Source organism: Trichoderma gamsii (assembly GCF_001481775.2).
Source record: "Trichoderma gamsii strain T6085 chromosome Unknown Scaffold_29.2, whole genome shotgun sequence".
NCBI lineage: Eukaryota > Fungi > Ascomycota > Sordariomycetes > Hypocreales > Hypocreaceae > Trichoderma > Trichoderma gamsii.
In genome coordinates, this window is record NW_020171366.1 from 361,176 (window position 1) to 375,603 (window position 14,428).

The window sequence follows — 14,428 nt, forward strand, 5'->3', positions numbered from 1 at the left end:
ATCATGTCACTCATTATATTACTGCTTATTGCCAGTAATGCCCTACCAATAAGGGGGGCGAGCTCGCACTTGGCATTTACCAATTTCATATGGAGTATCAAGTACAGCTTGCCGTCTCTTCCCGTCTGACCCTTCCTGGCTTGGTTGTCTGCCGGCATATGGTTACAACTGTATGAGCTCCTCCCTTCCAGATCATCGCCGAGCTCCGCTTTGCACATTTGGCATCTGGCACTACACCCCCTCTCCTTAGACCTTTTGGCCCTCTGTACTCTTCCATCCTTGTAGAATCCACCCTTTACAAGACGTGCAAATCTGGCATACCAGAGACTCAGGGCTGAGGGACCCGGTCACTGTCTTCTTTTGGCCATGGTCTTGCTTCAACCCTGCTCTCCCCAGATGCGCGTGCTACTTTTTTCTCACGACCCACAGCCGACCATGGTCGGCCGCCGTTCATAGCGTCCTGCCCAGATGCGATGATGTTAGATCCGATCCCAGCTCTTCCGTATATCTTCAGATAGGCATGATCTGTTGGCGTCAGAGCTATCCCCGCTTTATATTACCATGCCTTGTCTACCCTTGTTGCCGCTACCTGCAAGCCGTTTAAAGCTTGGACTTGGGGATAATGAGAGCTCACAGGGAAAAGGGAACGAGAAAAGAGAGAGAGAAGAGAACTTCCCTCTCCTTAGTATGGTACATCTCCTCTGGTACCGGTTCAAGGGAGCTTGCCCTTGTGATGGTAACAATTGGACCCTCCTACAAGTCCTCTCCAACTTTGGATTGATTGGTTGATCTGTCCCGCGAAATCACCATCTCCGCTTCCTCTCTTCCCCATTCTTGCTCCTACTGTCCTCTTATAATGCTGGGACCCGGCTCGGCCTGGCGCCGATGGACCGCTATCTAGACTTGCATACACCATCAAGTCTTCAAAAAGAAACACCTCTCATGTCTTGCATCTCTCTCTCTTTCCCATTTCACAAGATCATCTACGTGGAAGCCTGAGACTTTGACTCTCCCGAATCTTATTTGCATATGCCACTCGCCCTTTTTTACACATCTGCCTTCGCTTTGCTGGCTTGACGTCTTTTATTCACACACCTCTGTCCTCCCTTCGAGATTAACACCACTATCGCTTGCGACCGAACGGCTCACGAGAGACCTTACTTCCGATTGACTATTACTGACATTCATCTTTCTCACGGCAAATAGCCCAGCGGTCCACAGCGGTCCCACTGTTGTTAAGACATCCGCGTAGTAGTACTGCGGCGCTATCTTTGAGCTTCTCATCACTTCAAGAGCTATTGCCTGTATGTTGGATCGTTCCGATGGCCAATTTCGGCGTCATTCTCCCTTGCGTTGGCGCATCGCTATGCATGTCCCAGCCTATATTGATCTCCTAGGCCAGAAACTGACTTGCAGTTTGATGCGAAGAATGCTAACTTGCCTGATTAGACCGCAGTGAAACCTCGTGACGAAAGTACTATTCGTCATCGTATCCGATTTCGAGATCTTTTTCAGAGACCAGAGGACTAAGACCAGCGCTTCTTTCTCAGCGACGTGCTGCCTTTACCGCCATTTGAGTACTCGTTCTGTTCTATCCACGCTTCAATCACAACGCACAGGGTCAAGGAGTTGGCTATTGCTTTTGACGAGCATCCGGCGGAAAGGGGAAAGCAGCTTCTCCCTCGCAGCATACTTGATTGCTCTTTTTGGAATGCAACTGTGTCTGTGCAGGATTGGATCACTTCTCCGCCTCTTGGCTCTCCAGTCAGATTCCTTCGGACCTGGTGAGTGTCTCACCTATACCCCACCCCTCGATGGAATAGACAGGCCACTAACAAGGCAACATCAGTCTACAAGACCCGACGAGTCCAAAAAGTATTGGCCTTTGCTTTAGCCTCTGGGGAATTGCCGTGTATCAAATCTCCGAGCCAAGCTAGGCGAAGGAAGGGAGCACCGTCCTAGCACTGTGATCCTCGCATGATAAGACCTCGTCGAGACCCAGTCTAAAACATTGCTATACATCCACGACCTCTTAGCTAAGACAGCGAGGGCCTGCATACTTTACCTTTTCTTTGATCAGTCCGCCATCTATCGCCCTCTTTCAACATCTTCATGTCTACTGCCAAGTTCCAGTCTCCATCCTACAGACTCTTTGAGGTGAGTCGAATCCCAGACTTTGTTCCAACATCTCTTCTTCTGCAACAGCACTACGGAGGAGAAGAATATGGATTGTTTTTTGATCTAATTCATTTGCCCTGTTCCTCCTTGTGTTCAAGTCGAAGCTTTTCTCCTAGAGACAGAGAACCATTGAGCGCTAACAGTTCGAGATTCAAAGCCGGGCTTTCTTCCAATCCCAATCAAACCCATAATTGTCGACGTCGACGACGAATTTGGGTCACCAGAAACCCTTACTCTTAGATACGAGGAAGCTGTTCAAGCAGCACAAAGGGGGGATCTAAGTCGGGACTCCCCGCCGAGCGACTTCGACATGGCTGCCTACAGCAAGGCTCAGTTGCCTCCAGTTAATGGTGAGTTCGGAGTCATATAGAGCATAAAAGAGTTAAAGATGGCAAACAGAGAGCTAACAAGATCACTGTTATGGCAAAACAACAGGCTACGATACGGCGCCATTTGCAGATGCAAGTTATGACCAATATGCCACTACGGGATTTTCAGCTCAGCAAGCTGAAAATTATGCCAAATATAATCACTCTTCATTCGCAAGCAACAACAATGCAGTGGCTCAATACATGCCAGTGAGACCTACCGTGGTTACTTTTCAACCTTCTTCTGGCGTTTTTGGCACCAAGGTGCTTTTCAAGATACATTCGCAAGACGATCTCTTCTCTTCTCCAGCATTTGTGCTGTTTGGAAGTGCAAAGTGCCCTGCAGATCTTAACCGAGATTCGCAGGATAGCAGTGGCTTTGCATTCTCGTGCAGCATAGTCGCGCCGCAGCCTCTGGTCACAGGAAGCAATACCAGCGTGCCTGTGTCATTTGTTATAGAGGCTCCAGCAGGAGGAGAGATCTCGCGGACACCCGCAGGGACTTTCCACTATCTGGAAGGGTCTGAGGATGACATCACGCGGGCAGCCAAAATGCCCAAAGATGGCAGCACAGCACCTGCTCCCGAGATCGATCAGGCGAGTCCTTCACCGAAAGCTGAAGCGCCTCCGTCAGTCGCTACAAATACTTATGATTATCCGCAACAACAAGGCCAATATGCAAATACGTTTGCGCAGGCCAATACTACCGACATGATATCCACATATCGAACCAGCAGCTTTGCCGACCCGCAGTACAACCACCACCAGCGACGCGCCCATTCGACATGGGGCAGCTATGGCAACCCTTTGGCTAATGCGGGCAGAAGTTCTTCAACCTATGATAATCCTACATTATCCAGTCGATCCAACTTATCGCACCATCTCTCCATTCCTTCGTCAGGGAGCAATGGAGCCCCCCAGTTGGTCCGCACCAGCACCATTACGGCTGGCGCAGGCGGCGCTTTCCACCCCATGTATACCAGCAAGGCGGTCTTGAAAATTAACGGTAATCTCACCGACATGGCTGCGAACTGGACGGAAGAAGAATGGTCCAATCGCCGCAGAATTGTCCAGTTCACAAAAAGGCAGCTCGGTGCGAGTTTGCATGTGAGCTTTAAGGGCATTTCGGTGAACGAGAGGCCCCCAAACAGCATTTGCATTTCATGCATCTGGTGGCGAGAGAAATCTGACTGCTATGTCACTTCCGTTGACACTATTCACCTACTTGAGCAGCTTGTGGCTGCTCCTAATCGATTTAGTGTTGAAGAGAAGAATCGCATTCGCCGCAACCTCGAGGGATTCCATCCCGTCACTGTCTCAAAGGCCAAGGCGGACAGCGAAGAGTTCTTCAAGATCATCATGGCTTTCCCTCACCCCAAGCCTCGGAATATTGAGAAAGACGTCAAGGTTTTCCCATGGTCTACTCTTGAGCCGGCACTTAAAAAGATTATTGGTAAATATAGTGCCAGCCCCAGCAGTATGATGAACCCCGTGAGCGCGCCGTCGTCATATGGCGCCCCGCCGCCTGGTCACCATGGCATCGGGTCACAACACGGCATTTCTTCACAGCATGCAGATTCTCATAGCCAGTATCCCATGCACTCGGGTTACAGTTCGAGTCATCCTGAAGTGATGCCATCGCCTCGACAAGCATCGTGGGCGTCTGGGACATACTCTACAGGTACAGGCCGAGGACTCAGCCCCGGCCTTCGCAGCCATCATAGCCCTCCGCAGTCCTCATTACGTATCAATACCAGCACAGCACAGCTTCCAGCTGTCTCTGCATACGATGCGAGGGCAGTAGCTAGTCCATATGCCAGCGCTGGCCTGCACACGCCTCTCAGCCACCATCCTGCGGCCGCAACGCCTCCTCGATGGGATACTGCTCCCTCAGCCTACACCGACAGCAGCTATCCGGCCCTCACTTCGCACCAAGCATCAGGTGCTCAGTCGGTATATGCCGCTGCCGCATATAACGATGGCCCACCGCGAGCGTAAAGCTTTCCTGCCCTCTTATACTCTTACACGCAGCGGGCTTTCGTCAATACTAATTATTTGCTTTTGTCTATTCTTCAGACATCGACGTCTTTGGGATCGTGCGAAATCTTCTGCGAGGATTATTTTACCGCAGATCCGTCTTAGCAGGGGGCGTCATTAAATCCCATGAACAAGTCTCGAGGTCGCGGGTATAAGTCATGTGGCTTATAGCCAATGAGCATCGTGACCCGCTACACCACAACTCTCCACCCAATTAGGGAATCCGGCCATCTGAAAGCGCCAATACGAGATCCCCAAGAATCCTACTATTGTGCGGTTCGCAAATGTCAAATCCAAGCATTTTTAACGCCGCTTTATTTCTTTGGCTGCGCCATTTGTGTCGGCAGACTGCAAGTCTGAGATGCGCCGACGCGGCAAGCTATGATAAATATTATTGTTGCATAGCCATTTTTAACATTGCTGATTTTCTCTACAATTAGCCTCTGTCTTTATCGAGCATTCTAGCTATCTGAATAGCTTCTTGAGCGCTGAAAGAGCACATATGTGAGAGGGCCGTAAGTCATGATGTTATGGCCCTCACAGTACTATATTCAACGCCGAGCTACATACTTGGGAAGATGGCTTGAATGTTTGTCGCGCTTGACGCCTCTTTTCATTTCTTTTGTTTTTTTCTGAATAGGCATATTATACCCTTTTATGAGAGAGAATACATCATTTCTTTCCAACATCTTAGCGGATGTAACTTGGTTGTTACTCTGAGCGGAAAGGATTTATCGGGAAGGGAAGGCCAAGGTAATGGATAAGGTGGAAATTGTTGGGTCTGGGCTGAGGACGGATGTTCACGGCTGAATGTGAGGGATCAGGATATGAGAAGGAACCGGACTCTACTGCACCTATTTTACTTTGTCTTATTTTCTTTGTCTCTGATATGTACGGATCACTTATTTGTTATGTCAAAATCTGCGTGGGATTATTAGCCAGGTAAATAGAATAATTATGCAAGGTCGATATGAAGGTCAGACTAAATCGCATCTACATGTTCAGTTTTTATATTAGGCATATTGCCACTCATATGCAAGCTCATTTGTGAAATTAGCAGTTATGTTAAGAAGAAATACTTACTTGAATTCTGGATTTAAGCTACATATACTCGATTGTTTGCCACTTATCCAGAGGCTTTGCCGACCTAGACAGCCGTTTCACATTTACTTAACTATCATGCATTGTAATAGAACTATATTAGCTATAAATGCACTTACAACGCTCTAGCTACTAGAAAGAAAAAGAAAAAAGGTAAAGGCCTTTTGTTAAACAGTCCAAAAACCGCCGTATGTATGGCCACGTCCTAACCCCAAGGTCCTCTGAATCGCTTAGACGTATCCATTCTAAAGTGCCCAGTCAACGTTGTATTTCCCGCCTGCCCAAGTCCAAGCTGCGAGTGCTGCTCTTCCCGTCTCGATTGATCAATGGCTCTCGCACTGGTTGCGAGAAGTGATCGTACTTCGTGGTCGGGTAGATGTGCAAGACTTTGCTGGTCGCCCCGGCTAAGCTGTGATAGCTGCGTGGACGGCACTGCTGAAGGGTTATCGTCGTTGTTCTGCGTCGGAACAAGCTCTGATTCATTTGATCGTGTTGCCACTGCCAAATTTGTACTGCCTTCCAAGTGTCGCTCTGCTGATTGGCGAGCGATTCTCGCAAGGGCTGATCTAGTTGGTCCTGTACGGTGGCTGAGAAGCCTCCCCGACGGTAACCGCAAGGATTCCTCGCTGGCTTGAAATTCCAGCGAAGGAACATCGTAGAATTCCGCAAGGTCTGATGCGACGTTGAAGCGGCAGTGTCCTTTGGCGGTCATGTGGTGTTGAATTCCTTCGACGGTGTTGCGACGTGCGGCGCAGAGAATGCACTCGCTGTAGCCGTGGATGACGAGGTGCAAGTATCTGATGAGCGTCTCGGGCTCGACTATGAGATAGGCTGGTTGAGGGATGGTGAAGCTGTGTGCCTTGGACATGTGCTCGAGATTGCTGCCGAAGTTTTCATTCTTTTCGCCGCAGAAGAGGCATTGTCCAGGGTTGAATTCTGGCTCTGCAGAGAGCTCTGTACCGCCATCGATGTCGACATCGCTCTCGCCATCGCCGTCAAGTTCAGACTCATTATATGAATCTCCAGAATCCTCCAGATCCATTGCTTTCTTTGCTTTTGATGAAGCTGTTCTATTTGTGTTCTGTGACGCTGATGGCGGTGATATGACAACCCCTGGTTCTGCTACTTTCAGTCGTAGATTGTAGACACTGCAAAAGAAAATTAGTAACTAACATCGGATTCCTCTTTTTGACTGGATTGTGAGGCATACTGCCAGTCGCTCTTTGCGTGCTGTCGCCACTCGCTTGGGCTGTCGAGTTTTACATCGCACAGCCTACAAAGAGAAGGGGATTTATCCTCCATTGTCGTTAAAAGTTGGTCGCCGGTGGCTCCTATGTCTAGAATTTTGGCGGTTCGGATTTTTTTTTTCACGTGTAAATGAGAAAGCGAGAAAATTCTCGCCTACACTGATGAGTTGTTGCTTGGAATTGAATCTGTTGATCTATCTAGCAGATTCAAAGATCGATCCTTATATATCATTTTATTTCCATTTCTGTTCCCGAGGCTAGAGCAGACGGAAGCAGCCGATAGCTTGTGGATAGTGCTGTTTGATGGTGGGGCCAGTTCAAACTGATGGTGTCTGCTTGACTCACACATTGCCTATTTGGGGTCTCCTCATCTCCGCCACCGTGGATTGTCATTGGGCCCTGAAATTGCTGTTCCTTTTCTCTGTCACCAAGAAAGCTAGAATTACGTTGACACAGCACGTGAGTCACAGTTAGTGAATCATTCTATGATTCACCTGCCTCGTCTAAAAATCTTTGTAAACACTAAACGCCATTGATAGTAACATCTTTGCGCTTGACAGAGGCTATACAGCCTGGCGGCGCCAGTTGTAAGGGGCGGTGACGCGATTGCGTCGAAGAAACATCTTAGTGGGGAAACTTCTTCTAGTATAGCAGTGAGTGTATATAAATGGATATGGGCTGTTTATATAATAAAAGATAAAACGAGCCTCGCGAAACTAGATAAAATGAGATATGGTTGCAAACCCACCCATAGAAACAACTTACAGCCAGTACAGCACGACGCCAGAGGCTTTGTGGTAGGTCACTACAATGGCTGAGAGTCAACTTCTCTCGTTTTTGACAAAGATGACAAAAGGAAAAAATCTTCAGAGAGGTATTACTTGACATCGCACAAGAGATAAGTACATGTATCTACAAACGCATATTCATAGAAGGGGAGAAAGGAGAGCAAAAGAGCCACTCCTTTAATAACCGGTGTTCATTCAAACACGCAAAGCTTCACAGCAGTTCGATGCTATATTACTGCGGTCCAGCAAAGGCATCATTCATATTAGCTTATAATGTCAGTCTGGCTATTATAATACTTGCTCTCCATCTTCGCTCCCTTTTGAAGCAGCAGCTCAATAATCTCGTCCCGCCCCCAACGCCGAGTATTAACCCACGATAGCGGTGTCTGGCCATAATTGTCTCTTGCCTCGATATTAGCTCCTTTTCCAAGCAGCAGCTGAATAACATTACCATTCCGATCCTCAATAATCGCCAACGATAGCGGTGTCCGGCCATAATTGTCTCTTGCCTCGATATTAGCTTCTTTTTCAAGCAGCAGCTGAACAGCATCATGATTATCACGACGCCGGAGGTATCTAACCGCCAATAATAGCGGTGTTCGGCCAATTATTATCTTTTGCCTCAATTTCAGCTCCTTTTTCAAGTAGAAGCATAATAGTGCTATTATGCCCTTGCTCAGCAGCAAGTGATAATAGCGTCCGGCCACCATTATCTTCTACCGCAATACTCGCTCCCTTTTCAACCAGTAGCTCAATAGTATGATTTTGCCCATGCTCAGCAGCAGCTAGCAATAACGTCCGGCCTCTGTTATCGTGTACGTCAATCCTAGCCCCTTTTTGAAGAAGTAGTTCAATGGTATGATTTTGCCCATGCTCAGCAGCAAATAGCAACGGCGTCTGACCTCCTTCATATCTTGCCTCAATATTAGCTCCTTTTTCAATAAGGAGCTTAACAATATCATTATGCCCATGAATTGCAGCAAGTGACAATGGCGTCTGGCTCCTGTTATAGCCCCCTTCAAAAATGTCATAGCCCCCTTCAAAGTTGTCATAGCCCCCTTTGAAGTCAACTTCAACACCCCTCTCGATCAGCCACTCAGCAATGCCTTTGTATCCACCCATAGCGGCCCAGATGAGAACCAGCGGGCCATAAAGTTTCTTCAGATCAGCCTCTGGGCTCCTATCTAGCAGTAGCTTGATGATACTCTCTTGTTGATGCCTGACAGCCCACAAAACTACTCTGCCACCGGGTTTGCTCATGACGTCGCTGATATAGTACCTGGGGAGAGGTTTGAATGTGTCATATGTATCTTCCAGAAATTGTGGCCTTGTCCCATGGTGCTCATCTATAATGTCCACGCCTCTTTCTAGAAGCAAGTTAACGATACTCTCATAACCTTTCTCAATGGCTATCATCAGTGGTGTATAGCCATCTTTATCCTTTAGGTTGATATCGGCACCTCGAGCAAGTAACATTTTCACAACTACCTCATTGCCACTTTTTATCGCATGAAATAATGCTGGCCACTCATCCTGTCCCCTCAAATTGATATCAATGTCCCTATGGGTTAACATCAACCATACGTCGTCCTGACGATCTTCTCGTGCTGCGAGCAATAATGCTTCTGGTTGCGCCAGATTAATAAAATTTTCCAATTTATCGTCAGAATGGGGCTCGTATATCTTAGTGACATTGCTTTCTCCTTTTTGTCTTCGTGTAGGTATTATCCGACCTGTTCGGACACATGCTCTCCTCCTCAAATAAAGCGAAGATCTCGTCTTACTTAGATCGATTTGTTTAAGCTCTTGACTTCGAACTCTTTGAAACATTTCCATCGTCCCAGTGAGATCTGTGAGGTAAATGGCGATTTGGTTATTTGACCCATCCCGTTCTTTACAATGAAGCAGCGCAAGGCCTAATTTTTGCGCCCCCTTGCCGGTGAGCTGGAAGTCTAGGTGGACCCCTCTGCTGCTTATAGTCAAAGTGTTGTGAGAGTCATCAACATGGTTGAGTTGTACAATGTTTCCGGAGCCTTTATATGCTGCTGGGGAAGTAGCCAGTAGTCCTCCGCGATTATCAGGGGATTCCCAAGCAAAAAGACTGTGATCATCCGAAACTCGCATGATTTCTTCCTGGAGCCTAATAAAAGCTCGCTCTCCTTCTCCGTATAATAACGGCATATTGATTCCAAATATGCCTAATAAGCAATAAGCAAGATCTTCAACCCTTTTGGTGCTTCTTTTAGCGGCCCATGACATTCTTTGTGCAACACTGCATGTTTCTATGTCTTCGTCGCCAGAGAGGATATCAACTGGGATACCAGTGCAATTGGATATCTCTTTTTGTAGCCCTTCTTTCGTCCCAAGAACTTTCCAATTCGCGTCAAAGAACACAAGGTCTGCGGGCGCAAGAAGCTCTTGTAAAGTCCATCCTCTAGTAAACCACTCGCTTTCCCCAAAAGGTACTGATGGAACATCAGCAAGATAAGCATAGCATCTATGAGCTTTGAAATACCAAAGATACATAGAGTTGATTGCCTCGGAGAGTTCTGAACTGCTCGTCTTATCAATACAGCAGGTGTCTATCCAAATGTAATCAATTCCATCACGCTTGGCCATATCGCAGGATTGCTGTACTTTCTTAAATCCCTCTTTTTTTGTTTCACCTCTCTCTACATCTTGCAGGGTGGGCTCGTCCTTGCCCCACCTATGCGACAAGATTGCATATTGAGGAATGCTAATGTCATCAAATTCTTCGATCTCGAGAGCGCCAGGCTCGGATAAGAGCTTCGTCTTCAGTAAACGCATGATTTTAGATTGGTGTCAGTTTAACGTTGACCAAAGAAGCAATATGTGAGGCATAAAGATGGGACTTCTTTCAGATCAAAGGCGGGGTCATTTTATTATAAACGAGGATCTGTAGTAATAGGCCTGGAAAAGATGTCACGGAACTACTATCGACCGATTGGTCAATTGGGTAGTATTGTAGCCGACTCTTAGATCCTATATGCTTATGCTTTCTCAACCTTCCCTGATATTGTCACATTCTCCTCAAATTGATATCTAAACAAGGTTGTTAGCTTGTCTAAGTGATTCGTATATCAGCTATATTCTCTTTACGATAGAGGTTGTTGGGCTCAGCTGCTCAAAAAGAGTGGTATTTGAAGGATTGCATCTTCCTCGAAAGCTCATCACTGCTTAATACTCTCCACAAGCGCGAGCGTGCTATTCATGAAAGAGTATAGATGATTTAAATTTTGAGAAGAATTTATCATAGCGTACTCATTATTCGCCTTATAGTGAGAAAATAGAAACCCATTCTTGAAAAATAGAGGAATTTTATGAAACACTTATCACGGGTCGAGCGTGGGAGGCCGTGGTGAGCTCCATCCCTGAGCGAGGTCTCTACATCAGGACGCAGGAACGCGTAAAGGGTGATCATAAAGCTTGTATTCTCTAGATATCTATGATAAGGGCGATCGATCTGCATATACCCCAGTTGGGACCTCCTGCCTCCTACCTCGCGGGGATGTCAGGGCAGGTGTCCCCCAACACAATCCAAACATTGAAAGGAAATAGAAAAATAGACGATTCGAGAGTCTGTGCAACTGTCATATTACCGGTGACTGACAGACATGAAGTAAAGGGCATCTAGGAGTGGGGACTAGAATCATTGCAATTCGTAGAATACCAACTTTTGCGAAGTTAAACAGACTAAACCGACTCATTGTTGGCATTATATTAAAACTAGTTGTGCACTCGGTATATCAAATTATTTACCAGATATAGAGGTACATCGAACAATATTTACTCAACTGCTTACAGGGTGGTTGACGTGCGTCTTGCAAGACGGAAATCTCCATTGGAACATGATAGCAAATGTTTCGTTCTGAGCCTTATAGTTAGTCTCGTCTATACTTCATACCCGATATTAGCCCAGAAATATCAATATTCAGCGTCGTAATTTTATGACAGCGTTGTCAGCCAGCAAGGATTGTTCAACTCCCAGAGCGAAACAAAAGCGCAGCAAGACCTCAGATCTAGAGTCTTGAGACAGCATTTATTCTTCAAGGACTATTAGCTTCGACTGACGCAGGAGACACAGAACGTAAGCGGAAAGGTACTGACAGGGTACTGACAAGGTATGGGTCGAAAATCGGTTAGCCACAGGCCTCCGAGTGGTGAGTCGGACTGAATAGTAATACTGCGAGCTTTGTTTCGGATTATGCCTATATTTAGATGGAAAGAGTTTACTGACGTAATACTGCGTATCTGCCATTTGCTTTCAATCGATCCCTCTTCAACCAGCGAAGCGAGATATTTCTATCGTGATACATATAGATGACGTATATTTCGAACGCTCCTATTTCAAACGTACGATAGCTATACCTGTTTTGATCGAATCATTGGCTGCTATTGTCTTAAGATGGTCCTCGCTTTCTATAGGGGTGACAATGATCAAAATGGTCAAACAAGCTATTAGGTATTACTTTCTAGGTTAATAGCGAATTATTGATCGAGTGCTGGTTTTTGTCATGATAATTACGAGATCGAATAACTGTCGGCTCTTCCTTCGGCAGTTCCTTCGGTGAGCGGGTATAAGGTTGGTTGAGAAACAGTCCGCTCTTCCTTCGGCCGTTCCTTCGGCCTGCTGTGTAGCCTACATGCATTTGATCAATTCTTTTGTCTCAATACAGCGTGTTGCCAGGAAGACACCAGGCTTTTTGAGGTGCCAAGTTCCTAATTATTCGTATCTATAAGTTTCCCAGAGAAAGCTCACTGCAAGAGGAACAATATGAGATGACGAGATAGAAGAAAGTCAAAGTTCACACATGAATTAACATAATTTTGGGCTGTTGATACTATTTCGTCGCTGTGACGCAGGATTGCTGACATCCAAGACAAGTTTCAGTGAAAAGGTAGATCTCTTCCTCACCCGTGTACTCGTACTACTGTTCCACCAGGTATTTACTTTCTTTGAAACAAATGTGATATATTTTTCGGACTGCTGTATGCACAGTCTCGGAGCAATGGCATACGACTTGTCATATTATATCGCAAAGAGTAATTCTGTAATTGGATGCTCTTGATTATAGCATTCTGGAATTGGAGACGGGAGAGAGGACAGACATGTATAAAGAGATATGAATCTCCCAGCATCCGAGAGCTTCATTCACCATCTTCTCATCTACAATTGTAATTACCAACTCATTCTAAGAGAATCATTTTACCTTAACTCACCATGAAATTCTTGCCTGTCATTGCCTTTATCTCCCTTGTTGCGCCTTCAACCGCAACCTGGTGTTTCTCAAACGCCAATACTTGCCCCAAAGAGTCATACAAGGGCCAAGCGACCTCGAAGTGCTGTGACAAGATTGGAGTCCATAACCATGATCGTGGCTGCTGGGTTGAAGGCAACCTTTGGGAGCAGTTCCGAGATTGCTGCACTCACGACTGGGGCTGCAGCGGTGTCTCTGACTAAGTTCTGAAAGCTCTTAATCGCCAAATCCAGGTCAGTCCTTGAAAATGTTGCTCAATGTTCGCTTACATTATTGCTAATTATTTCATAGAGAGCCATTCTCCTTGAGACTATCAAATTTACCCCTTCTTGGTTCCATAAAAGAAGCAGAGTAGCTCAGAGGTAGCACAACTTCCAGTATCTCTTGGCATGAGTGGATTTAGGAGGCTGTCATGGATGCTTGGTCCCCTCGGTCATTGTATGGGTTTTCCTAAAAGATTCTGTCCTTACCGATATCGCTCTGGCTACTGAGGGGGAATTTCGGAATATCTGACATCTTGAATAAACGGTATTTGTTGCCACATCTATCTTGGACTACGCTCGCTTGTGATTGCTATGGTGCCAGTAGTACAGCCAACCTGTCTCCAGGTTATCTCCTCCATCAATGGGGTGATGTTCGGAAGTAAGTAAGCACAGACTATTGGAGTAATAAATTTTACATTTAAAAGCAGCGCGCTCTCTACTTGCAAGCCCTAGAGTACCTTGACAGAGTTGACGCTGAAATTGAATTCGGTGCAGCGTTTGATCTGCAGAATGCTGGAGAGAGTGGCAAATTTAAATTCTGTCTCCGGAGCCTGGCCCGGCAACATTGTTACATAACTCGGCAGCAGATTTTCCTCTTTTGTTGTGACGTCAAAGGATCAAGGAGTGAATTGATGCTCCTCATCGATAATATCTGCTCTCGCCAGACATGGATGATGCTTTGTGTGACGGATATTCATCAATTCTTACTTTGCTCGCTAGTAATTCATCCAGCACGTATAGTGACCGTCTCCTTTTTGGGGTTGATCGCGAAATCTTACCTTACAAGAATTATACGTGAATGACATCTGCACTGGCGTCAACTCCTCTTACTAATTTGCGCGCGTTTACTCATTGAGGTTAAAGCAAGATCTACCCAAGTTTAAAGGCGGTAGATCGGCAATCGGCTTTCGCGCCATCTATTGCAGTCATCTACTATCTTCATGTAGATGAAACAGAGCATATATTTACTAGATCTCTCGGGTTTAATGCCGCCGAAACATTAATCGGCCGCGTAAGATCATGGGCTTGATTGTGGGGTTTTGCGTACGGCATACTATATAGGGACGATGCCGCTAATTCCAAGCTTAATTGCTACATCGTGGCTTGGAGAGCTAAGAGAGTGGAGGAGACATTGCCGTGACACACAACGGAGTAAATCCGAGCGAA

General features: G+C 46.3%; 3 protein-coding genes across 3 annotated transcripts; 1 reads left to right on the forward strand and 2 right to left on the reverse strand.

The window, feature by feature from the left end:
• Window positions 1-2,112: 2,112 nt before the first annotated feature.
• On the forward strand, window positions 2,113-4,544 carry TGAM01_v207720 (hypothetical protein; the record flags this gene model as incomplete). Its single annotated transcript, XM_024550149.1, has 3 exons — window positions 2,113-2,157; window positions 2,336-2,528; window positions 2,614-4,544. 3 exons carry the CDS (start codon window positions 2,113-2,115, stop codon window positions 4,542-4,544), a joined length of 2,169 nt encoding a protein of 722 aa, XP_024405114.1.
• Window positions 4,545-5,889: 1,345 nt separating this feature from the next.
• On the reverse strand, window positions 5,890-6,986 carry TGAM01_v207721 (hypothetical protein; the record flags this gene model as incomplete). The annotated part of the gene is made up of 2 exons (XM_018805214.2): window positions 5,890-6,832; window positions 6,895-6,986. 2 exons carry the CDS (start codon window positions 6,984-6,986, stop codon window positions 5,890-5,892), a joined length of 1,035 nt encoding a protein of 344 aa, XP_018661664.2.
• A 1,309-nt stretch (window positions 6,987-8,295) lies between these two features.
• On the reverse strand, window positions 8,296-9,195 carry TGAM01_v207722 (hypothetical protein; the record flags this gene model as incomplete). Its single annotated transcript, XM_018805215.1, has 1 exon — window positions 8,296-9,195. The coding sequence occupies one exon, from the start codon at window positions 9,193-9,195 to the stop codon at window positions 8,296-8,298; it is 900 nt and encodes a 299-aa protein (XP_018661665.1).
• Window positions 9,196-14,428: the final 5,233 nt, after the last annotated feature.